The sequence below is a fragment of the Morone saxatilis genome, unplaced genomic scaffold (assembly GCF_004916995.1).
Source record: "Morone saxatilis isolate NCDOM2014 unplaced genomic scaffold, NCSU_SB_2.0 Contig18, whole genome shotgun sequence".
Lineage (NCBI taxonomy): Eukaryota > Metazoa > Chordata > Actinopteri > Moronidae > Morone > Morone saxatilis.
This window is the reverse complement of record NW_023339740.1, coordinates 15,605,723-15,630,998: the sequence shown is the minus strand read 5'-3', so window position 1 is coordinate 15,630,998 and position 25,276 is coordinate 15,605,723. Positions and strand designations below refer to the sequence as shown.

The 25,276-nt window shown below is 40.7% G+C and overlaps 3 protein-coding genes across 5 annotated transcripts; 2 read left to right on the top strand and 1 right to left on the bottom strand.

Moving 5' to 3' along the window:
- Nucleotides 1–90: 90 nt before the first annotated feature.
- On the top strand, nucleotides 91–7,192 carry eno1b (enolase 1b, (alpha)). Its single transcript, XM_035662781.1, has 12 exons — nucleotides 91–188; nucleotides 1,772–1,866; nucleotides 2,011–2,106; nucleotides 3,089–3,147; nucleotides 3,245–3,314; nucleotides 3,631–3,764; nucleotides 3,885–4,107; nucleotides 4,709–4,906; nucleotides 5,887–6,088; nucleotides 6,212–6,320; nucleotides 6,532–6,590; nucleotides 6,821–7,192. Exons 2-12 carry the CDS (start codon nucleotides 1,782–1,784, stop codon nucleotides 6,888–6,890), a joined length of 1,305 nt encoding a protein of 434 aa, XP_035518674.1. The 5' UTR covers nucleotides 91–188; nucleotides 1,772–1,781; the 3' UTR covers nucleotides 6,891–7,192.
- Nucleotides 7,193–8,912: 1,720 nt separating this feature from the next.
- Nucleotides 8,913–18,971, top strand: rereb (arginine-glutamic acid dipeptide (RE) repeats b). 2 transcript variants are annotated; one of them, XM_035662769.1, is made up of 17 exons: nucleotides 8,913–9,097; nucleotides 10,067–10,115; nucleotides 10,677–10,801; nucleotides 11,744–11,843; nucleotides 11,948–12,046; nucleotides 12,413–12,493; nucleotides 12,616–12,769; nucleotides 12,881–12,967; nucleotides 13,091–13,284; nucleotides 13,507–13,659; nucleotides 13,977–14,087; nucleotides 14,260–15,386; nucleotides 16,195–16,399; nucleotides 16,490–17,192; nucleotides 17,299–17,439; nucleotides 17,526–17,700; nucleotides 17,930–18,971. In XM_035662769.1, the coding sequence occupies exons 1-17, from the start codon at nucleotides 9,009–9,011 to the stop codon at nucleotides 17,961–17,963; spliced, it is 3,627 nt and encodes a 1,208-aa protein (XP_035518662.1). In that variant the 5' UTR covers nucleotides 8,913–9,008; the 3' UTR covers nucleotides 17,964–18,971. The 2 variants fall into 2 exon arrangements, with proteins under 2 accessions (XP_035518662.1, XP_035518661.1); XM_035662768.1 differs by having other exon boundaries at nucleotides 8,914–9,097; nucleotides 13,504–13,659.
- On the bottom strand, nucleotides 17,525–24,964 carry si:ch211-157b11.14 (uncharacterized protein LOC799552 homolog). Of its 2 annotated transcripts, none has more exons than XM_035662772.1 (4): nucleotides 24,832–24,964; nucleotides 21,114–24,064; nucleotides 20,889–21,005; nucleotides 17,525–20,706 (listed from the first exon to the last, which is right to left on the bottom strand). In XM_035662772.1, exons 2-4 carry the CDS (start codon nucleotides 24,037–24,039, stop codon nucleotides 20,618–20,620), a joined length of 3,132 nt encoding a protein of 1,043 aa, XP_035518665.1. In that variant the 5' UTR covers nucleotides 24,040–24,064; nucleotides 24,832–24,964; the 3' UTR covers nucleotides 17,525–20,617. The 2 variants fall into 2 exon arrangements, with proteins under 2 accessions (XP_035518665.1, XP_035518666.1); XM_035662773.1 differs by lacking the exon at nucleotides 24,832–24,964 and adding an exon at nucleotides 24,152–24,309.
- Between the last annotated feature and the right edge of the window lie 312 nt (nucleotides 24,965–25,276).

Below are 25,276 nucleotides of genomic sequence, written 5' to 3'. Positions count from 1 at the left end.
CCTCCTGGGATTATTAAAGTATTTCTGATTCTGCTTCGGTGTAGTTCACATTGATACCTGTGGGGGGCAGCAACACGCATACAACGCGTCAAGCGTGCCGGAAATAAAAAAGAAACTCCTCACTTGAACTTCTTCGGTTGCTTCATTTCATTTCTGAACGAAGGCGTTTGTCTACGTTTGACAGCAAGGTAGAGACACTTATTTACACTGTCTCTGTCACTGTTAACAGGGATGTTTCATTAGTTTGTTCTTATTTTAGCCGTAGTCTGTTTTACGTCTCACATTTGAATCTGTTCTGAGTTCAGTTAGCTGATGTTAGCTGATGATAGCTGCAGCTGGAAACGTTGTGTTTGCGGTCTGGATAAAAGTTGGAGAAGTGCACACTCACTAGATTCACTAGTAACTTGTGTTAAATACTTATTTGTTTGTCTGTCTCTACTAATTCCAAGGTCAGATATTACTAAAGATAAAGTGATATTTTCAATAATGACTATGACAGTAATCTATATTAGCAACTAGCTATAGCTGTTATGTAAAGTTGCAGATAAATTATCGAAATGTATATTGGACAAAGTGTATATTTATTTAGCTTTTTCATTACTCTCCTCTATTACAGATAAAAGAAGTCTAAAGTTTAGCCAAACATATCTATATTTTGATACAATGACACGTGTTTTTGGCATGCAAAAATCGATTGGATTATATAATATGTTTAGTTCTTAGTCTACTTCGTTGGGCTCCTGTATTAACTGTGTAGGAGTCTAAAGCCCAAGCACACATTCATTCAGTTTTTGTTTAATTGCCCGTTGTTATAGTTGATTTGTTGACATCTAACCTCAAAATCCAGCTTTACTTAAAAATATCCAAACTGTCACCACAGTCAGTGTAGATTTGATCCAGGATTGTTATTAGGAATATCTTCTGAGAGTTAACCAAGGATGTGTGAAGACCCCAAGAGGGAACAAATGAGTTATTTCATGTTTTAACTTTTTTTTGTTCCTATCGTCTTATTCTTATCCAAATGGCTCCCACAGAGTTACTGAAGGTTGCTTTCTTGAGTCACCTAACTGGCAACAATTGTCTTTATCAACATATGTCTCTTGGGGATCTGATGACAGTGTTAGCTGATGATGAAGCTCTACAGTGTAGTGCTGCAGTATAAATACAGACATTTCATTTGGGAAGTTGGAACAAGAATTACAGTTTCCTGAATGTTCTTGTGTCTGCTGTGCAACTCGGTCTTTAGGAAGAGTAATTGTTGGTTAGTAGTAAGCCTGCTTGTTTATCTGGCAGGCGGAGGGGGATTATTGGTGTTATCATATCATGTGGTGAAGGCAGAGGGACTTTCTGCTATGGCATTAATTCTGTTGTAGTTAAGGTAGCATCATGACTGGGCTAAAACTTGCTATGCATTTTACTGCAGGAACACAGGCTATTGTAGCTTTTAAGCTTAACCTTGCTTTGACAGATGCAGCACTTTCTGCATCCCTTCTGCCATGTGATTAATCAGATGAGAAGGTCTAATCCAATTAGGATGGTAGAATGTCTGTTAGCACGCCTAAGCTTGCAGCTAGGTCAGGATATTTTCGTGGGTAAGCCAGAAGGAGGAAAGAGAGTAAAAGAGGTGCGCCAATAGTAACAGAAAACAGACGTTTAGATAGCGTTGAGTTTTTGTTTGCATTATTCTTCTGTCTCAACCCAGAGTTGTTACAGGCACTGCTGCATGTTTGTCCACATAATAACAATTTCAACTTCTCTGTCTCATCTCAAGCTCCTACACCATGTCCATTGTCAAGATCCACGCCCGAGAGATCTTTGATTCTCGTGGAAACCCCACTGTAGAGGTTGACCTTTACACTGACAAAGGTAGGCAACAATGTGTGACTGATTGGACCATGTACAAACATATTGCCAATGTGTCTCAATATCAAAATGGATTCCATCAACTTCAGTGATTCTCTGTCCGTGCCACTCTTTTGTTCCCTGTCTGCTCCCATTAATATTTCACAGGCTTGTTCAGGGCAGCTGTACCAAGCGGTGCATCTACTGGAATCTATGAAGCCTTGGAGCTCCGAGACAATGACAAGTCTCGCTACCTGGGGAAAGGTTTGTGCACCGTTTTTGTGTTTTCTTTTAATAGGAAAGAATTGGTCCAATGACACGTGTTGTTTTGATATTTATATTTATAGTTTTATTGGCTTAATGCTGAATTTAGTTTCATATACGTTTCTTTTTCTTCGTCTTTCTCTGTGTCATCTCTTCTGTCCACTCTCTCTCTTCCTTTTTGCCAGATATGAAAGGGTTAGTGAGTTTCCGTTGCCTGACCCTCTTATTTAAAAGCTGAGATTTGTGCATTTGACAGTAGAATAATTAATGACACTTTCCTTTAATTACACAGTAATATAACAGATCATTGAATGCTTTTGGCAACCGGATATGACGTGCATGGTGAATTGTCAGTGAAGCATGCTCTCACTCAATTATTGATGTTTAGCCTGTGGATTGATCAACCCAGAAATAAAACTATGCTGACACGTTGAATAAGGGTTTTTAATTATGTTTCTTAATCTAAAACCAGTCACGCAAAAAAAAAATTAGAGCCCGACAAATTTGGGATTTTTGAGAGTAATGCCGATTATAGAAGGGAAAAAGTCCCTGGTTACCAATATGGTTTTTAGTTTAAATGAAAATAGACCTTTTCTATGTGGATTATAAAATATTCTTTAATTTTTTTTACCAATTTAACATATAGGCTACATTGTCAACCAGTTCTAGAAATAAACACTGAGAGATTAAATAACAATAAAATAAATAGCTAAACATCAGTGGTGTAAAAACCTCAATCTTTTTTTTTGCTGCACTATATACCGAAATGTTATTAATGATAATATATAAGCCAGTCTTGAAATGATGCCAATATTGGCGGGCTCTAAAAATATAATTTATACTATTGCATGCCTCTCTGTATATGTATTGTAAGAAATAAAACTTGCATGTGTTTCTAAATCAGTCTTTTTATTATTGGCTTTACAAGATTTGCCTTTGATTTCAATGTAATAGAATAATCACACTAATCTGTCTGTCACAGGAGTCTCACAGGCTGTAGAACACATAAACTCAACTATTGCACCTGCACTTGTTGGCCAAGTAAGAAGATGATTTTCACTCTCTGTGAAGTTTTGGACATTTCTTTTAATTGCTTTATTGCTAATGTGAATGATTCCCAACTTGTTTGTCTTTTCAGGATCTATCTGTGGTTGAGCAGGAGAGAATCGACCAGTTGATGATTGACCTGGATGGCACAGAGAACAAATGTAAGAGACAATAATCGTACTGCTGGACTTCTATAAGAACTATATAAATTACAGTGCAATCTTAATAACTATCAGGAGTACATTAGATCAACTTGACCAGTCAAGAACTTTTTACTGTTTGGCTCAAAAAGGTTTTACTTACTTTAACTTTATGTTTAAGTCCTGCTGCATTATGAGATGTCTACAGTGAAACTCGATGCTTGTGTTTGGATCTTAGATGTTTCAAGAAGTTTCTCACCTCCTACTGCAATCAGTATTAATGAATGGGGCTTTAAAATGATTTTTTTGTTGTTGATATTTTCATTTCTCCAAACAGCCAAATTTGGAGCAAATGCCATCCTGGGTGTATCCCTGGCTATTTGCAAAGCTGGTGCAGCAGAGAAAGGTGTCCCCCTGTATCGTCACATTGCTGACCTTGCAGGAAACCCCCAGGTCATCTTGCCCGTGCCGGTAAGGCTTTGTGTGTCAAATGACATACATCAGTTTCCTGGTATTCTTTCATTATTTCGCTCACCGTCCAGTTCATTGTGAAGTCACAGCGCTCGTCTCTCTCCCTTCCACCTCCACCAGGCCTTCAATGTGATCAACGGCGGCTCTCATGCAGGCAATAAGCTTGCCATGCAGGAGTTCATGATCCTGCCTGTTGGTGCAAGCACCTTCAAAGAGGCCATGCGCATTGGAGCCGAGGTCTACCACAATCTCAAAAGCGTCATTAAGAAGAAATATGGTCAGGATGCCACCAATGTGGGTGATGAAGGTGGCTTTGCACCAAATATCCTGGAGAACAAGGAAGGTATGTAAGAGGGTTAGATCCGCGAAAGATTAGCACAGCTTTAAGGTTCCTTTCCAAAATAAGCATTGGCCAGTGTGAAGTCAAACTGCTGTTATCACAATAAAGACAATAATTGTGCTTTAAACCAGATGTGCAGCCTGTAAAACCCACAAAAATATGTACGTTACGCAACTGTTAAAGAAACCTCATTTTGAAAAGAACATTTTCAGTGGACCCAGCCGTCGTACACTGAGTGACCATAAAGATTTAAACTGCACAATGTAATGCAGTACACAGGCCTATAAACACAACCGTACAGAAATGTTTTATTGAGACTTCATCTTTTTGTCTTTTGACTTGTTTCTGTAGTACATTTTGATACAGCAGTTGGTAGTGGTGTTGTGTTGGACTGGACTCTGGATAATCTCAAAAAAAGACAAAAAAATTACAACACTGTTAAACATCTGTCTGACAACAGTTGAAAAAGTATGTTTAATACGTAATATTTATTCCAGGACTATTGTCTGCTCACACAGTGTGGACATTATCATTATAGTTCTGTAATGCTATATGCATCTTTCTATAGCAACTCTGTTTTCATATTGACTGTTTAACTCTGCAGCTCTGGAGCTGATAAAGGAAGCCATTTCCAAAGCAGGATACACGGATGAGGTTGTGATCGGGATGGACGTAGCAGCGTCTGAATTCTACAGGGAGGGAAAATACGACCTGGACTTCAAGTCTCCTGACGATCCGAGCCGTTACATCACTCCTGACGAGCTGGCTGATCTCTACAAGAGCTTTGTGAAGGATTATCCAGGTAACCTGCTGATACTTTCTCTTTTTACACATTATTTAGCAGGCGGAGAGCAGATCACACAATATATAGTCCTAATGTCAGCACCAACGTAGTCTCGTGAAGGGAGGGATACATGGGGTATACAAATTGATTGTGGGCTATTGTGGCACTGGTTTACAACAAACATCTTTTTCATCCACAGGAAGCTGTCAAGAACATTCATTGTGCAATTCTATTTCTGAACTTAATTTTTTAAATAGATAATTTGTGGCATCTTGAACTGCAGCTCAGGTTATAAACAGATATGAAACCGAAAAGATAAAATAAGTTAAAAGTCTTCTCATTTTTGAAGCAAGTAAAACTTAATCAAAGCACTTGCCAAAATGTAGATTACACAAATGTGTCCTTTGACTCACAATGACAGCACTTTTAAAAAAAGAAATTGTGAATTCTAACAGGAGCTCCAAGTCAAATGACTATTAATCACAACAATCTTCTTTGTACTAAAAAATAACCCTGCACAAAGAGAGAGGTGTCAGCCCCTGATTTTAAGAACATGTCAACACCGTAAGTTAAATGTCTGGTTGTCACATGCTATAATACCACAATGACGATTATTTGACCTGATTATTATTGAACCTCATAGCACAGTTGCACACAGATGTCTTTTTGTATTGGTGAATAATGATATTGCAAAATTTGTGTGCTGGCTTTTGAGTGAATGTTTCATGTCCAATTGGACTCCAGTGTAGTGCAGTTGTTGTGTACTAGATCTCAGTTACTATGGTGAGTAAGTAAATTAATAGAAATCATGGCCAAAACTAAAATAAATACATCTCACAATGTAAAAAAACAGAAGTATGATTTAATACTTTGACCAGATGCTGGGATTTGTTCATTCATCAGCTTCCTGTTTGGGTTTTGAATGATCTTTTTGATGGAACAGCTGAACATCTGTTTCACTATCTAATGGAGGAATGTCTGCATATTTTCACTCACAGTGGTTTCCATTGAGGATCCCTTTGACCAGGACGACTGGGAGGCATGGTCCAACTTCACTGGAAGCACAGACATCCAGGTTGTTGGAGACGATCTCACGGTGACCAACCCTAATCGCATCAACACGGCCGTGGAGAAGAAGGCCTGCAACTGTCTGCTGCTTAAAGTCAATCAGATTGGAACAGTTACTGAGTCTATGCGCGCGTGAGTCAACATTTTAAATGTAGTCTGGTGTGTGTAATTGAATATTAGACTACCTAATACCTGTAACGTCTAGACTAGTTGATGGTCTCTCAGCAATATCTCGCTTCCTTTTCCTTCTCATAGGTGTCAGATGGCTCAGGAGAATGGCTGGGGAGTGATGGTTAGCCATCGCTCTGGTGAGACTGAGGACACCTTCATCGCAGATTTGGTGGTCGGCTTATGCACTGGACAGGTAAATTTATTTATTTAGTTATTGTGTTGGTGTGTCCTTTGAGAATATAACAAATTGGACTTTTATGCCAAAAATTATGGATTTATCTCCACTGTCCATTTTCACAAATTGTTTCCACTTAATAAACAACTAAAATAGTTAAAGTCGAATATCAAATCTGAGACTGGAATCATAATAACATGACTAATCACATTTTGTTGCACATTTTCAGATCAAGACTGGGGCACCCTGTCGCTCTGAGCGCTTGGCCAAATACAACCAGATTCTCAGGTGAGTCTCATTGTTACACAAAGTGGGGACGTTTCACAATTGTGTTATTTCTTTTAAAATGCATGTGTTATTGTGTGTTATTTAATTTGTGAAATAAAATACTGCCAATAACTTTTCTGCTGAAGCACAACTACTTGTTTCTGTTTGTATCATTTAAACAGTGTTGTGTCAATCTATTAAATAGATACATTAAAGTGAGGAAAATACCTTTGAACTTTTCTTTACTGTAGAATTGAAGAGGAGCTGGGAGACGAGGCTCGTTTTGCTGGAAAAAACTTCAGAAATCCATTGACTGAGTAAATGGATTGAGCTTCACTTACAAATAGATTCATACAAACAAACAACACATAGAAACAGTAATGGTTAATGTAGAACTACTTGTATACTAACAGTGGTAATGAATTTGTAGAAATAACATTGTAGTTACTGGAATTGTGACACATCAAGTCTTCTACTGTATCCTGTGCTATCTGGTAATGTGAGTAAAATAATAGATCTGATTATAACTTGAATAATGTTTATTTATAACGCTGATAAACTGTAATCACAAAAGCTGCACTTGTTAACACAGTTAATAAAAACGTTTTCTTAGTGACAGAATGTATTGTGATTATTTATCCTGTGTTTCACTTTATTTTAATGTTGGTTTTTGAGTTAGTTTGATTATTGCAGTGATTTAATAATATGGAAATATGTAATCTGTTAAAGGAGGTATTTCTCAACATTATTAACACTTATAAACTAAACTAAAACTTGGACCAAGTTTCTTTTTGCTTTGAAGTTTTCATCTCAAACATTTTCTGCTTTACTGATGTGTTTGAGATTAAACTCCTACTTCTTCATGTGAGAAACCTCAGCGCAGTGTTATTCTGCAAAAGTCTGCAATATGTTCATAATTCTTAGGTTTTAAAAACATTCAAGCATAACTCTTTTCTCTTACCTGTCTCATTTACACCTGCATCAATTAAAGGCTCCTACACCTTTGCAGGGAGATTCATAAATCAGATTTTTTTAAATATATATTATAGCATATTTAAAAAAGGTCTTGACCTTAATCAGTGTGTGTCTTCATGAGCTGTGAGACATGTTTACTTGTGTTTAAACTCACAGCCACAGTGTGAGTGAAACACCACAATGTCCTGCTTTCAGGTGGAAAATGTGTGTATCGCAGTACATCCTGTTTCCAGTGAGAGTCTCATTTTTACTGGCATTTGACAACCAAACATAATAACAGATTATCAGTCTCATTAACTTCTCACAGAAAATAAGTTTAGTTTGTTTATCACGTTCTTATGAAAAAGTTTTAATTCCTTCATTATGATTTGATGACCTTTAATTGTATAATTAATTAAATGTATATTAATTAAATGTATATTCATAAATTAAACTTTTTGATGTTCAAGAGCAAGAAAATATTTTGCATTATACACCATGTGAGTTATTTTTATTCATTGTAAATATAATAATAATTAGTGGCTGAGTATTCACATTCTGTAAGTAAATGTATTAATACCACACCATAAATATAGTCCATTACAAGTAAAAGTGTTTTTTAATTTAGGCAAAGTATGTAAGTATAATCAGGTAAATGTACTTAAAGTATTAAAAATGATAGTAGTCAGTGTAGAAAACGGGCCCCTGTGACTTATACTATATAATTAGATTATTACAAATGTATTCATTTTAAATCATTATTGTTTAATTGAAGTGGAGCTCAATGTTAACTTTTTTTTTTTGTATTAAACTAATGATTATTTAATCAATTCGCTTATTCATTTCTCAAATTAATCGATTTTGTTTTTGTCAATAAAAACCCACAACTGTCACAATCACCCAGGGCCCAAATGCAAAAAAACCAACAACCTCACAATCATTAATATTTACTATCACTGCCATTAAATAAAAACCTCAAACCCAGTCTTGGCTGTAAATAGAACAAAAGTGTAAACATATTACCCCTCGGTGGTTTTCCTACACACCGCTGTCCTACATTACAGTGCTGTTTGTGTCGGCGGTAGGTAAATGCTTACATAATACTGTTTAATAACCGCAGCAGCAGCAGCAGACACAGTGTGAGATGTTGTTTGATTCATGGACGCCTTGTGTGTGTGTGTGTGTGTGTGTGTGTGTGTGTGTCTGTCTGTCTGTCTGTCTGTCTGTGTGTGTGTGTGTATGTCGTGCAGCTGATGAGGGGCCCACGGGCTGCTGATCGCGGCACATGCTCAGTTTATGTACCCCAGACAACTTTGAAGGCTTTAGCTTGTGGCTGCTGAGGTCATTGCACTGGGAAAGAAGAAAAAAAAAAAAGAAAAAAAAAAACACACACCGACTCCCTCCACTAACACCGCCTCCATTTTGAATAGCCATGTAATAGGGGATTCGCATAGTTTGTGTGTGTGTGTGTATGTGTGTGTGTGTATGTGTGTGTATCGCCCACTGCGCTGCGTAGTGTCAACAAGCCACATCCAAACATCCTTCGACATGGACGACCTGTTCAGTCCGCGGAGGTAACTTCATTAACTCACCGTGCTGCCTTTTGTTGTGTTGTACTTGCTGGGCATTAAATGTGTCGTGTAGTGTTTCGCTGCGTTACTTTGAGAGCCGTCTGTGTGAAATAGTCGGAGTGTCAGTGGTCACGAAGTTCGTGTCTGGCTAACGAGCTAGCCAGATAACGGCGTTAATGTGACTGTGTCGTTAGCAGCTAGCGGCTCCTGTTCGCGGAGGAGGACGGAAAAAAGGCTCGTTTTTTTTTATTTTTTATTGTAGCTAACAGATATTCCTGCACACGTTGTGTTAAATAATGTCAGTAAAGCGGATTCACCTCATGCATCGCTTGCGAACACGTTTATTAAATATATTGCTAATCCCTTTGGACGGGTGGTGGTGGTGGTGGGGGGGTGACACGGGTCGCTGTATGTGTGTAATGTGTGTATGTCAGCGACATGTTGTGCATGCTATCGATGATGTTTATGATTGATTGCATACTTTAGCTACCAGTTAGCCGAGAGACGGAGTCCGCCAGCTACTGTCAACCTGTTAGGATCTCGAAAAGTAGCACACACTGTTCTCGTAATGGTGGAAAAATTAGCAGCTCATGTTATGATTGATTGACAGTCTTTTGCGGTGGCTAGCGTCGGATTTCATTCATGTAATATAAGGAAACGTCGCAGGTCACAGCTGAGATTGGCTCTCGGTTGATGGAGGGGCGGGATGTTATTGTGCTGCTGAAATCACTGTGCAGTGGGAGGGAGGCAGCCAAGTTATACACTGACTGATCACTCGTCTGTGTTTACTGTACAGCGTCAATTACCTGCTAGTTAACAGCTCATATGTAGCAGACTGTCTTCACTATGTGGACACAGTTGGGTTTACTGGATTCTCAACACCTTGCCAGTGTCAGAGACTGTAGGAAAGCAAATTATTAGGAGCCACACAAATGTAATGCACATGATAAACGTTTTATTTTCCTTTTGCAGGAGCCTGAACAGCACCCAGGGCGAGATAAGAGTGGGACCAAGTCACCAGGTACATCCTGCTATAACTACATTGTTTATGTCACATTTGAATACAGTTAAATGTCGAAATAAACATGTTTCTATATCCAAAAGTTGAATTCATTCATTTATTTTTTTTTTTAGTTAGGAAAACTTTGATAAATAAGTTTGTGTGCTTTTGACTTGTGTGCTTGTAGAGTGTTTTATTAAGCTCATTACGAAACTGATCCTACCTGTCTGTTCAGTGATCTTTGTTATTTGTCATGCAATAAAAATACTGAAGAACTCATAAACAAAATGTATTCGAGTTGAAGATCTGTTAGAATATCTTATTTTGTAAAAAAAGATATTAGCAGGTACTATTACCAAACACCAGCAAAATATATTTGATTACAAGTAAATCTTTTATCCATTAATTACTTTAATTACACACTGTAATAATACATATTTTTAAATCAAATCTAAATCCAAATTTCCAATTCCTGTTAAAGTTGAATTTAGTGAATATTGTGATACAAAAGCTGTTACAGTAAACGTTCCGTCGCTGATGTGCGAGCCGGCCTCACAGGTGTTTTCTTTGATTTCACTGCAGGCGAAACTTCCAGAGTTGCAGCCGCGACCTTCTCCTGGTTTACAGACTCAGACAGAGAGCGAGGAGCTGATGTGGACGCCTGGGGTCAATGACTGTGACCTTCTCATGTACCTCAGAGCTGCCAGGTCTGTGTCTGCACTGTATAGTCCGAAAGTCACTGAAAGTTTGGCAGTAACCCAACTGTGTTTGTTCATTGCAGTGCAGTAACTATAACAAATACTACTTCATTATATCCCAAACCAGTACTTGGATCAAGTGGGGCTTTATTGTAATAACAATATTAAAACATACAAATAACCAGTATTGTCAGTAAGTCAGTGTCACAAATGGGGGGAATACAAGTCTTCATCTGGTAATGTGAATGCCAGTGTAGTTAAGCTCCTTTTTTAGCTGCTTGCAATATATTTAAATCAGTTTAAAGATAGTGTGTGTCTCAGGTGTGTGCTTTTTTAACACACTACATTAAAAGTCAAGGAGAATTTCCATCCACATTGGATTTACTCCAGTCTTCAGTCTACTATAATGTAGCTCAGGTTGCTTAGCCCAAGTGGGTGAGTGGTGGTTTGATGTATTCATTCAGGGCTTCAAAGACATTGTTCCATTGTCACTGTTTGTGTTTTTTTTTAGAAAACAAAGAATAAGTTGCTTCAGAGTCATGTTTACGTGCTCTTAAGCAGCCTGGTTATTGTCTGCTTTCTTTATTTACCTCAGGGATCTTAAACTGCCGGCCCTGGGGCCATTTCCAGCCCTCCATCTCCCTCCCTCCGGCCTGCGACATGATGTCAAAAATATAGTATAATCAGGCCTGCAAGACTATTATTTTTTATATAAATTATTATCTTGTATCATATCAATTTAGACTTCCCCTTCGTATACAATTAAAATAAAAACACAATTAAATGCAAGATCAAGAGAAACACGGTCAAGACTGCTAATTTTCTGTATTATCAGGGATTTCAGAATCTTTCCTTTGAATCAGACTTAAAGTTGAACTAGGTAAGCACTAAAATGTACCCTTAATATTGATTTCACCTAATAACATAAACATGTTTTGTTTATTTCTCAAGGAGCATGGCAGCGTTTGCAGGGATGTGTGATGGTGGATCCACAGAGGATGGATGTTTAGCAGCCTCCCGTGATGATACCACGCTCAACGCACTCAACATGGTGAGAAGAACAACTTGAATCATATTCATCAGTATCCAGTAAATTCAAAAAGCAAAACTGTTGCCTTGCTGATTCACAAACATCTATGTTTTTGTCAATTCCAGCTACATGCAAGTCATTATGATGCAGCAAAAGCTCTCCAGCGCTTGGTCAAGAAGCCTCTGCCGAAGCTCATAGAGAAATGCTGGTCGGAGGATGATGTGGTGAGACGCCTTTAGCTAGTAGCACAGCACCGAAGGTCAGTGCTGATAGTTTGTTAGTCCATAACAGTGTTTGTACAGGTAGATAAAATCCTTGGTGATGAAAAGGATGCAAAGTGTTTTATGTATTTTAACGATACTTGATATGATCAGCGCAGTGGGCGTAAATTAAAAGGCTCTCTGATCAGAAATTGGCAGTTTAGTCAACTTCATGCAGATAAAAACAGAATTTACTATGATACAAGCCTGCAGTAAAATAGTGTTTTGTAACAGCAAACTTATTTTTTACCGGCTGGAGCTTTTTCTTTTTCTTCCTGTGTATCGTTTAATTTTATCCACTGCTGACCTTCCTCTTTTTTGTCCCCATAGAAACGCTTCATCAAAGGCTTGAGGCAGTACGGGAAGAATTTCTTCCGCATCCGGAAAGATTTTCTGCCGAGCAAAAAGACTGTAATTGAATTTGATGTTTTTGTATACAGAACATTTTCTAATACATGCAGTGGATCATGGTTGCTATATTTTTTGATTAGAAACATAACTTGTTACTAAAAGCCCTGTGTTCTCGTCCTCAGGGGGAGCTGATCACTTTCTATTACCACTGGAAGAAAACTCCTGAGGCTGCAGGAACAAGAGCTTATCGACAGCAGCGCAGACAGCCGTCCTCTCGCAAAGCAAAGACTCGCTCTGCGGCAGCTCCTGTCAACACCCCTTCACGAAATTACTCAGGTGAGGGTTGCTATTTTTGTTTGCCAATGCATTTTCTTCATATTTGCGTGGTCACAAAGTGTAGAATTCATATGAGTTGCACTTCACTGAAACTGATCTTGTCCTTCGCAGTGGATGCGAGTTCTGCCAGTGAGGATGATCTTGATAGTGAAGACAGTGAACAGGAAATCAAGAGCTGCAGCCACTGTGGCGCAACAAGTGAGTACACGTCATTTATTTGTGATTTATCACATTGGGGCGTGTTCAGTATTTTATGTAATATTAACGTAACTTAACACTTGACATGACATCCTTTTAACATGAAAACATTTTCTTAAACAGGTTCAAAGGATTGGCACCAGGGTGGAAGAGATAACCCATTGCTGTGCACGACTTGTCGCACATATGAAAACAAACATGGATGCCTGCCACCAGCTCCAAAATCTGCAGGCGCTCCATTCGTGTTTAAACCTGTTAAAGAGGAAGAAGAGGTGAACAGCAAGCATGGCATGAGGACACGGCGAAGCAGAGCACCTGTAAGCCTGAGGCTGGCAGATCAGTCACACTATAATCTTAATTACTAATAATAAGAATTTACAAGAAAATGTCTGCACAAATACCAGTCAAATGTAGTCAAAATATCACTATCATATACACCAGGAATCTTTAGCTGTGAAAATACCTTGTACATTAGGGGAAAACACCTTTCTTGCTTGTGTTTTAATTAAATTTGCTGATTTTTTTTTTTTCTAAAGCAGTTGTCATCTTTAAGAAGTGGCCACAGGAGGCTCACAGGCTCCCCCACCAGTGAGGATCAGCAGTCCAGTAGCCAGCCCTTCCCGATTGGAGCAACCTCTTTGCGATCGTCTTCCACAGATAGTAGGAGTGAATCCAGCAGGAAGACAAACAAGGTGAACATAACACACATTTTATGTACATGTTGTAGCTTTATGACATTATGTTATCAGAACAGCTGTGTTGTTGCAGTCATATTAGGAATGAAAGTGTCAAATGCCACAATTACTGGGTATCTAGTTTTGTGATATGTATGGATGAAAGTTCAGTTAGTCCTAACCTACATGTAACTGAACTTATCCATGTACAGTATGTGTCCCCATGCATGTGGATACATGCAGCCATGGATTCTTGCTGAATATTGAGGTTTTTGTGTCAGTCATCCCTGTGAGTAATTAACACCTTCTGTGTAAATGTCACGCTGTGTCCACAGAAGATAAAAGAGGAGGTAACAACACCAAAGACAACAAAACGTGCACGTGAGAGTCCTGCTCAGGAGCCCGACGAGCCTGAAAAAGTTGCACCTAAAAGGCAGAAGACACAGGTGAGAGGGAACCCTTTAAAAACTTCTCCAAAGGCAGCATTTATGACATATAAGAAGATAATTCCTTATTGGAAGCTCATCCTACAACGTTACCTGAGCACAGAAAGTTATATAATAATATGTTGGCAGGGAGAAGTTAAGTACATCATAAATTGTGTGTTTGTTTCTCCAGGATGCACAGGGATCCCGGTCAGAGGGAGAGGCCGAGGTAGAGGAGGAGAGCTCTTCAGAAAGCCGCAGTGCTCAGGACGATGGCAGCAGTGACACCAAAGATATTGATCAGGACAACCGCAGCTCTTCTCCCAGCATTCCCAGCCCACAACAGGGCAACGAGAGCGACTCTGACTCATCTGCCCAGCCGAACGCCATCCCATCAGAGCCTGTTGCTCCCGCTGCTGTGTTGGCTGACACACCAGTCCCACAAGCCCTTCCCTCTCAGGGCACTCCCATCACTCCTCAGCCAACGCACAGCACCCCCCCTTCTGATCCTGCTCAGAGCCCCCCTCCTCCTTCTCCAGACCCCCCTCAGCCAGCTGCCGCAGCAGGCCTGAGCAGCCGACCGCTGCTCGCCTCTCACTCTCTTCCTGGTCCTCTTCCATCCGCGCTGGGTCAGGACTCTACTCTTTCTCCAGCATTTCAGGTCCCACCTGCTCTCAACTCTGCGCAGTCTCTGCAGCCTCATGGCCAGTCACCTCAGGCTCCCCAGCGACCCCCGCCCTTCTTTAGGGAGTCTCAGCTCCCCCAGCCTTCTCTGTCTGGCACCCAAATCAAGCCTCCTCCCACCACTCCCATTCCACCTTCACACAAACAAATGCCACACCAGCCTGCTACACCCTTCCCTCAAATGCCCTCCAATCTACCCCCTCCCCCTGCTCTAAAGCCTCTCAATTCTCTACCCAACCAGCATCCTCCAGGTGCCCCCCCTCCCCCTCTTCAGCTCATGCCACAGCCTTTGCCAATGCAGTCACTTCCTTCCCAGCTTCCTGTGATCTCTCAGGTGCAGACCCACCCTGGAAAAAGCATGACTTCTTCTCACCCGCCTGCTGCAGCCTCACACCCTCTCACCTCCGTAACATCTTCTGCTATTGCTATTGGCCCCGTCCCGAGCCTCCAGCCATCATTCCCACCTCTTCCGCTGAGACCCTCGCCGGGCACCACAGCAGGAGGATCACAAATTCAGATTAAAGAAGAGCCACTCGATGAGATGGAAGAGGCTGAAAGCCCACCGTCTCCGCCTCGGAGCCCCTCGCCAGAGCCCACCATTGTCAACATGGCAAGCCATGCCAGCCAGTCTGCTCGGTACGTCTGAAGATATTCTTCCTTGGAAAAATCACAAAGAAAATGTTTCTATTGCTATCATCTTGTAAGAATTGGTGTTGTTGAGTTGTTGAAAGCAGCTTTACCACAGTGCTGAAGGCCCATGCTGTCGAACTATTTGTTATTCTGTTATTAATTTGTGAATCCTAAACAATAACAGCTTATTTTTGTTTAAAAATATGATTGTAGCAGCTTTAACCTAGTTATCTAAACCATTTATTTGAAGATGAAGCCAAAAATCTAACTGATCCAACAATTCTGTTGGAAATATCACTTGGTCTGTAAATCTGCTTGTGTGCATAATTACATCAAGTATTTTTGGTCTAAGTTGAAACTCCTGTGGCTGTTTGCAGCAGCAGGTTGGCATTATAACTTGAATGCCTACTTTTGTTTTCATTCACAAATAAGTGGATAATAGAGGTAAACTGTAGACAGGTTTAAAACCTGTCTGATAGCTGGTGGGGCTGCTAAGTGGTTAAGTGGTTCCCAGATCTTAGCAATAACGTTGGCGCCTGAAATCTCATTATAACTAACAGGAATTGTGCCCAAAACTACAAATATAATAATCAGGTTTAAGTGGCTTCACATTTATCAAAATGTAAATAAAAGTCAGGGTCGAATAAACTCTTAATTACATCCTCTTGGGCAGTATTCAGTACATGTACATCTCATTATGTTTCATGCATATAGTGCCAACAGCTCCTCAACCTTAAAATGAATCATGAGGCTATTTTGTGTAAATTAGGTTTAGTAGTCATGCTCATAAATGGACATCTGTTATTTCTTTCAGGTTTATCAAACACTTTGATCGTGGTTACAACTCCTGTGCAAGAACAGACCTGTTCTTCACTCCACTTTCGTCCTCAAAGCTGGCCAAGAAAAGGGAGGAGGCTGTGGAAAAGTCCCGGAGAGAGGCTGAGCTCAGTGCACGGCAAGAACGCGAAAGGGAGAAAGACAGAGAGAGAGAGAGAGAAAGGGAGGCAGACAGAAATGCTGTGAGTGCAACATTTCCTTTACTCCTTTTAAAACATCTTTTCTGTCACAAAACATACACGACTTATCTCACACACTGTCTTTACTTACAGAGAGCCTCCAGCTCCTCCCACGACAGTCGTATGAGTGAGGCTCAGATGGTGGTTCAGAGCCACGGACGCCCCTCCTTTGAGCAGCCGCCCACCACTGTAGCCGCTGTGCCACCATACATCGGCCCGGATACACCTGCCCTGCGCACCCTGAGTGAATATGCCCGGCCCCATGTCATGTCGCCCACCAACCGCAACCATCCTTTCTACGTGTCATTGGGCCCTGGCGACCCCTTGCTGGCCTACCACATGCCTGGCCTGTACAGCGCCGAACCCAGCCTCAGAGAGCGCGAGCTGAGGAACCTCCGAGAGAGGGAGCTCCGCGAGAGGATGAAGCCTGGCTTTGAGGTCAAGCCCCCGGACATGGAAACGTTACACCCCTCGGCCAACCCCATGGAGCACTTTGCCAGACACGGGGCGATCGCTCTTCCCCACATACCCGGGCCTCCCCACCACTTTGCGCCCTTCCACCCCGGGCTGAACCACCTGGAGCGGGAGAGGATGGCGCTGGCTGGACCTCAGCTGCGCCCAGAGCTGAGTTACGCGGAGAGACTCACCGCAGAGCGTCTTCACGCAGAGAGGATGGCATCTGTGGCGACCGATCCTGCGGCCAGGCTGCAGATGCTCAATGTGACGCCGCATCATCACCAGCACTCTCACATTCACTCGCACCTCCACCTGCACCAACAGGATCCGCTCGGTCAAGGTGAGGTTATTATTGACTGTTTTTTAGAATGAATTAGTCAGCAGTAATACATCCAGTGGCATACAGGTAACAGTTACTTACTGTACTGATTTATTTCTTCTTCCAGGTTCAAGCCCTCATCCATTAGTGGACCCCCTGGCAACAGGACCTCGTTTGGCCCGGTTCCCCTTCCCTGGTGGCCCGATCCCCAACCCTTTACTCAGCGATATTCCTCATGATCACGAGATGCTGCGCCACCCACTTTTTGGTTCGTAGTCTTCACATTTAACGTACTCACAGTTTTTTCTTAGTCCAGCTCCTCCAATTCTCTTTTCATATTTCTGCTCCCCATAGGAGCGGCATATCCACGAGAGCTGCAGGGTCCGATTCCTCAGATGTCTGCTGCTCACCAGCTCCAGGCCATGCATGCTCAGTCTGCAGAGCTGCAGAGGATGGCTATGGAGCAGCAGTGGCTGCATGGGCACCACCTGCATGGAGGCCCTTTACCCAGTCAGGAAGATTATTACAGGTGAGGTTTTTGAACTTCTTATCTAGTGAAGGGCTGAAACCTTACTTGAGAAATTCAACTAATTTGGATAATAACAAAAAATCCTCAATTCAAATTTTTTGCTTCAAAGCTTTTTTCATCAGCAGACCAGTACTCGGACAATAAAGACAATAAGTTAAACTCACCTAAAAAGTGTTTTCACTGCAAAGTGCACAAAGAGTTTACCTACCTTTGTTTGTGTTTTCTAAAGCCGTCTGAAGAAAGAAGGTGACAAGCCATCTTGAGTACCAGGTGGTGCATGAAACCCTACTCTCATACCCAATAGAATACTGTGTACTTTTGAAACTGTAAGAGAATATTTGTGTGTCAGTTTTTTGTTTTAATATATTTTAGAAAGATCTTTGTGGCTCTTTATGTGCATTCCTTGTTCAGCACTTAATGGGACTGTCAAAGTCCGTCTGAGATTTTCATATCACTTAAGACTTTATACTAGTTTTATTATAAAAATAATGAAGAATCTCACCCGTTCATGTGAGATTTAAAGTGACAGATTTTCTCTAACAAACTGTAGAACTGTTTCATATGCAGTGATATAAATTTGCTAAAATACAGCTCTTATAAAGGATATGAAAACAGACTGACTTTGGTGTTAAGTTTAAATATCCCTGTTGTTTTTAAATGACTTCCTTGTACAGAATGACATTTAAATCAGTGTTTGAATGATTGTAACGACCTAGCATGACTCTCATGATGTCTTCATTTCTCACCAAACTAGAGTAGCAAGTTGCATTGTGGTGTTTAGACTTTGAAAGCATAGTAGAGGTTTGTTTTACTCTTAAATCTGCTAAATATTTGTCTAAATCCTAAAGTTTTATATATCAAGATATCTTTTCACAGTATAACCGAAGCTTTTATTCGCTCATTTTTGAGATTGTAAATATTACATGTTCACAATATTCTATATGAATGAGTACTATTGATATAGCAGTAGATGTGAACACTTAACCCTTGATTCAGCACGATAGCAGTAAATCATAAGCTAAAACAGTATATGGTATTATAAGGTGAGATAATTACTAATTGGACCATGATCTGTCACTACAGACAGTAAGTCTTGTTAGAATAATGTATTTACATTGTTTTGATGAGGATAACTTGATTGGAGAGAAACTAAATCTTGAGCATTTTAATGGAATTTTTAAAAGAACTGCCTCTAAATTCAATATTTATGTGACATAAAATGAAAGTGTATCCATTGCATATTTATTTCAATAAATATTTCTGCAATGACACCTTATTCTCTTTGTACTTGTACTTCCTCAGACTGCCCATGTTTATAAATAGTGTACAAAATAACAGAACACCTGTCAGTACAATTCAGTTCAACAGAACCACAACAAGCTGCAGCCTCCATATTGATATATACTCTCTCTATAGAGGATATATATAGAGAGAGAGAGAGAGAGAGAGAGAGAGAGAGAGAGATCAGCACCTCTCGTAAACAGTTTTAAATTAGTTTACAGAAAGTAGTGTGGGATAATCACGGTTTTATTGCATTAAATCACTTATTGCACATAATCTGTCATATGTAAACTCATATGTACCGAGCCTTGTTTGACAAGAGATATGAAGTGTTCTGACAACAATCATTAGCTTGTAGATCTTTTAAACACTTGACACACATCATTTTGGCGTAATACATAAAAGCATCAGAGACAGCAACACCTAACAGATATGTAAATATTATTATGTATGATGGTAAAGCTATTCATTATCTATTCTGAAATCAAAAGTCTGTCTTTGAATCACACTAGATAGATGGTCTGGTGTTTTTGAGGTTTGGGGTTGTGAGTTTATTAGTGGAGTAAGAGAAAAAAAATCTCTTACAATCTCTTACAAGTTACATGTGCTTACTGTGTACCTTAATATTGTTTAGGTCCTCTTCAGGCCTGTAGAAATTATTCAAATTAAATGGTCTTAAAATAGAAAATCCCTCCAAACTGCTCACAACTCATGCAGCCTATGATGAGAGGTCACAAGTAGACATGATTCATTGTTTCAAAGGGGCACAGGGCCAGAAATGTTTGGGAACCACTGATGTAGATAATGCATCCCTATCATAAAGCTCAAGCAGTCACCTACTGAATCTTTTCTTACAACATACATACTAACCAGACCGTTATCTACAACACAGCTTTCTTTCAGGTGTTCACCCCATTTTTTTAATCCTCTACAAAGAAACTCCACATACACTGCATCTATTCAAAAACTCCACTAGGCTGCCTCTATCCTCTACAACTTAACTTGACTGTAGCTGTATGACATAGAAAGCCACATTTTAGGCACAACAGGACATTCACAAACAGCACATGTTAAAAAGTATGTCTGTACTCACAGAATGGTCCTTATATCAACATCGGTTTACCCAGAACTGAAAAACCAAAGTTATGAAAAGTTTAAAATGCAACTGAAATAATAATGCTGACAATCTGCAATATTTTTCTTACTGTCAACAAACTCCATAAAAAGACCAAAACAAACAACGTGTTGTTGAAATAGTGGATTTGATGGGAACTATTTCAGCCCCTAATTTGGTGAGCCAGTGAGCTGGACTGACTCTGCAGTGGCCACATTGACTATAACAGAGTGGCTCACTGATGTGTTTATGGATCGATTATTTAATTGATTATTAGGATCAATTCATTGTTGGTTTGTGTCTCTTTATATGAAATAAGAAACATACAGAAGAATAAAACAACCAACTAGCTTGCAGACTTGCTGACATTACGTTTTACAGGCTCTATTGTAATTTGGAAACGAATGCATAAGCTGAAACAGTACATATCTGTAATAGATGTACGTATATATACAGTAGATCTATATTCATGGATGGACCCAAGTGGAAGTGTTTGGAAATGACATCTCTTGTGTGTACACATCAGGGATCATCTTGAGAAGGATTTTTCTTCTTCACATACTGCCGCAGGTACTGGATAGCCGATAGCGCGCTCACGTTTGCTAGCAGAGCTGAACAGGATTTCAATAAAGGTTAGTTTGTAGAACTGGCTGTCAGGTTATACAGTGTACTCTTCATGTTGAGAAGTTAAACATCCTGAAAACTTTAAATTTTTCAAATCAAATCGTATACTAAAAGTAGTTAGTAATTAATGACTGTCACAGCAGACTTATCAGTGCAATGGGTTTCATACCTGCTTTCCAGGCATCAGCAGCCTCTGGATCAGAGGATTTTAATACCCAGGAGGCAAAAGCAATGCAGACCAAACACATGTCTGACTGCTTCAGTGTGGAGAAAATGCCCTCTCGTCCTATAAGAGACATAAACATGCACAGAAACATAGATTTTGTTCAATTCTTATTTTTATTTTGATGTATTTTACACATTCAGTCCAGTGCGTAAGAAAGCTCGGACTTACTTGTTGTCTGTATGGTTTCCAAAATCCTCTGCTGCACTGCAAGCTCTCTAAACTGCTGGGAAGGAGCTAAAGCTACTCTACTCTCAGTGACAACAGTTATTGGTGGATCTTCTCTCTTGATGGTGATCTCCTCAGTGTCAACTGGAAACACCCAGGCACCAGAACTCCTGCACCAGATGCTACCTTTGTTGTGAAAGCGGATTTTCCTAAACGACAGCAAACTTCTCCAGCTGCGAAATCCTTGAGACATACCGCAATCGCTTCCCTGGATGAAAGAGTGTGACACAACTCTGATTGGAGAGATGTCACCCTGCTCCTCACAGTCTGCACTCAGGAAAACATAGTCCGGATTTGGGAATGTGAGTTCTCTGACGGTAGGGTGAGAACAAGAGAAAATGGGGATGGGTTCCTCTTCGCTGCACTGGGAATCACAGAGGGAAGGGAACGATGTTTTATCGCTGAATGTACAGAGAGTGTAGTTGAACACAGGAGCCACTGAGATGTCCTCTGGATTGTAGACAGTAACACACCGGGAATCGGTCTTGGCTTTGTCCTCTGTGAAAAAGTATTCAAACACTTCAGGGAAGGATATTTGGGTGTGTTCATCCAGTAAGTGTGTGTTGGATAGAAAAGATGCAGTTTCCAGACTGTCGCTCGCTTCTAAAACCACGTCTGTCTCCAGAGATGGACAGCTGCTTAGAAACAGGCTGCTTTCATCATCACCAAGCAACAGCTGCAAAGATAAATCCTCTGTGTTGAGAGCTTGTACATTGCGCACGCTTTTGTTTTTTTTTATTCGCCTCGGCCACGCAAGTTCGCTTGAAAGGAAAGCATCTGAGTCCTGATCCTCAGATGATTCCCCTGGGAAGTCCTCTGAGGGCACTGGTGTCTCCTTTCCTTCAGAGCTTGTGGACTCCTCTTCCTCATGTGCAAAGAAAGAAGAGTCATTTGCCCTTTGTTGGTTTTTGCTTTGAGGATCAGGACTGGGGTTCCTACTGGCGCCAAGAAACTGCCAGTACTCTTCTTCGAAATCGGAGGTGGAAAACTCGCAGCTTGAGCGATCTGGCTTGGATTCATCAGGCTGTGTGAAATAGTCTGAGTCAGCAGTGTCGGACGTATCCATTAGACCACCGTCAGACAAATTATAGTCCACAGTGTCAACCAAAGAGCTGGGATTTGCTGAAAAATCATCTACATTTGGTGCCACTGTTTCTTGTGTGTTCGTGGGAGGTGGGCTTCTGCCCATCCTGAGCTGCAAAATGTCATTTATGGTCAATTTCTCCATTTCATCCCAAAAAGCAGAAATGGCATACACAGGTCGAGTGTGGCCCGCGGCTTCGGCATATGTTTCAGGGCTGTCGGCCGCAGAGCAAGGTGTTAGGGTTACATCTGGAACAGGGGGAAGACTAAGCTGATCTCCTGAAGAGCAACCAGATGCTGAAAGATTGATTTCATGTTTTTGGAATCCAGGTGTATCCGAGGGCGTGTGGAGCGGCGTGCTGTGTGTGTCGTTATCACATGTGGAGTTGTCATCTCGCGTTTTGTTAGCGTTTTGGGCAACAGATGGACATGACAGGGAAGGTTCAACATTAGTGCATTCATAACCTTCAGAGTTAGTACCTGCTACATTGCGAGAGAGGGTGCTAGCCCCAGAATGCATTTCCCTGTCCTGCGTGTTGCTGGTATCTGTATTCTCAGTCAGACTGAACAGATAGCTGTTTTCTGTCAGAGAAAAGGAGCTCTGCTGTTGTTGGCTTTCCATGAGAGGACACTGAGTTTCCTCCAGTGATTCAGTAGCTGACAGATAGCTTTCTGAATCATAACTGTGAGCGGAGAGGAACTCAACACCGTCTCCAAGTTCGTCAGACTCCACGCTGTCCAGCCGTGAGGGGTCTTTGGGTGTAAATGTGTCATGCGGTGTGGAAGCTGAGCTGCTTGGGTCATGTTTGTTTCTGTTTGCCATTTGCTCAATGATATGAGATGTTACTAGTTTCTCTGACAAATTGTCTTCTTCCCCAGACCTTGAAGGCATCTGTGATGAATCTGAAGTGCTCTCAGGGTTTTCTTCAGCACTTGGATGCCCTCCTGACTGTGTGACAAACTCTGTGTCCCTCCCTCCCATAGATTCATTATTATCTCTGGCTATCTCTAACTCTAAGCTGTTTTCAAGTGATTTCTCCTGCCTGCACATGTGATTGTTCTTACGAGTTTTTTTTTGTCTTCGTTTTTTTTTCACAGAAGTGGCACGCACCCGCTGCCCTCGTGCAGGACTGTCGTTCACTGTCACGAACCAGCGCTCTTTCTCCGCTCCTAGACTGCTCGCATCCTCGCTCACAGCTCTGTCATTCACATTTAGTTCTGATTGGTTCTTTCTTTGGCAAGAAAGTGGGTCAGGTTCATGTATAGATGAAGTGTCACTCTCTGTTTGCACGTCTCCATCTTCTCTTTTCAGCTCTGTTGGTTCTCCATCTGAAGACTGGACCTTTATTGGCTCAGTTTGCAGTGCGGTTGTGATGTTGTCATTCGTCTCCTCTCTAATGTGCTCTGCAGTCCTCAGGTGCACCTCCTCTGTGCTGATAGTATTTCCTTCAGGATAACTGAGGCATATGTCAGCGTTCTTCTGTGTTTTACTGTCTTCTTCAGCTTCTGTTGTAAGATCGTCTTGTTCTACTCCTACACTCTGATTAATCAGCACTTCTTCCATACAGCATCCTGCTGCGTCGCTGTTTGCAGCAGGACTCTGCTGCTGCTCCCGTTGGCCTGTGCTGAAGACTGAACTTGAGTTTCCTGAATCCTCTGAATCACTGAGACTCGTGCTATCAGGGCAGGCGAGTGACGGCTGCAGCAGACAACACTCCTCACTGTCCTCATAGAAGCTCGTCCAGTCATAGTCTGCAATGTGCATGCTGTGATCTAAATCATCCATTTTGATACCTCACATGCTCTTCAGTCTGAAAAAGAAGAAAAAACATAAAGATTAGTGTTACATGGTTGCAGATTTAGGTATTTTGCATGAAGAATAATGTGTGCAGCAGTACATCGTTGGAATCCTCACAGGGTTATGGTTAAAGTTATAGCAACACATTTGAGTTAAATATAGAACAAGCATTTGTGTGAAGCTTAACATTGCTTGTAATCAGCTGTCATTAGCAAACTGTTGTGCGGAAAGCAACAAGCTCCTGTGTTAGCTCAAAGCTGGAGAGGTAAAGACGTCAGAGAGCAGCAAAGCAACACCAGAGCACCGTGGTCACACGCTTCATAACAGACCCCAAAATACTCTGTGGCCCTGCTCTTAGTCATATGACCTAAGCTGTCCAATGTCACGGAACAACATACTGTATCAGCTTAACAAACAAACTCAGTGCGGGAGTTAAGTTGCAAAAAAAATACATTAATGTAATATGATATTAACACTAAAATATAATCTTGCTTAAAATCGTGCCAACTCGAATAATTCATTAAAGTGTATGTTATATTTGGTATTTGATCAGCACATTTTTTGTAGCGTTGTTTTAGCCACAGGGTAAAATTATATTATTATTATTCAGTTATTAGGATCACTCTTTCATCTTAATGGACGTAGATGTTATTAAAGTCCTTCAACTCTCTCTTAACGTCAAAGTCATTAAAGGTCTTGTCTATTAACACAACCGACATGAAGCACATAGCTACAGCACAGTCTTGTTGATGTGTTTCTGTAGTAGATATAAGAACCTACCTGAGGCAGAAGGACGAAGCGTCCACTTTGAAGGTGTCTGTGTACTTTCTCCCTGCAGGGACATTTCAGCTCTGATGTCCGTCTGTCCTTGCATATGTCAGCCTGGGGCTTGGCAGTCAGCTGTTATAAATAGAGTAATATGTCCAGTCACATGTAGCTGCAAGTGAAAATGTCCGTCCCTCTGTTATTAGAGGTGTGACATTTCAGTACCTTAAAATACAAGGCCACTGACATTTATTTGAGGTGAGATCAATAACCAATTCCATTAACATGGTTGAAATATAAGGACAGGACAGGTGCATCTATTTAACGTCAAATTGTTTCTATTTAGTTATGCATACTTTAATATTTTTTATTGTAACAGATGACATTTACAACTATTTAAACTAATTTTATATATAAAATAGCTGATTTTCATCTCAAGTTTTTTTTAATTAAAAACATG

Coding starts and splice junctions, on each gene's coding strand:
- eno1b (XM_035662781.1), top strand. CDS start 1,782: ATGTCCATTGTCAAGATCCACGCCCGAGAGATCTTTGATTCTCGTGGA. Junction 2,107..3,088: donor GTCTCGCTACCTGGGGAAAG/GTTTGTGCACCG, acceptor TGTCTGTCACAG/GAGTCTCACAGGCTGTAGAA. Junction 4,907..5,886: donor CTTTGTGAAGGATTATCCAG/GTAACCTGCTGA, acceptor TTTCACTCACAG/TGGTTTCCATTGAGGATCCC.
- rereb (XM_035662768.1), top strand. CDS start 9,009: ATGTGTGTGTATCGCCCACTGCGCTGCGTAGTGTCAACAAGCCACATC. Junction 9,098..10,066: donor GACCTGTTCAGTCCGCGGAG/GTAACTTCATTA, acceptor TTCCTTTTGCAG/GAGCCTGAACAGCACCCAGG. Junction 16,400..16,489: donor GGGAGGCAGACAGAAATGCT/GTGAGTGCAACA, acceptor CTTTACTTACAG/AGAGCCTCCAGCTCCTCCCA.
- si:ch211-157b11.14 (XM_035662772.1), bottom strand. CDS start 24,039: ATGGATGATTTAGATCACAGCATGCACATTGCAGACTATGACTGGACG. Junction 21,006..21,113: donor GGAAACCATACAGACAACAA/GTAAGTCCGAGC, acceptor TGTCTCTTATAG/GACGAGAGGGCATTTTCTCC. Junction 20,707..20,888: donor TGCTGATGCCTGGAAAGCAG/GTATGAAACCCA, acceptor AATCCTGTTCAG/CTCTGCTAGCAAACGTGAGC.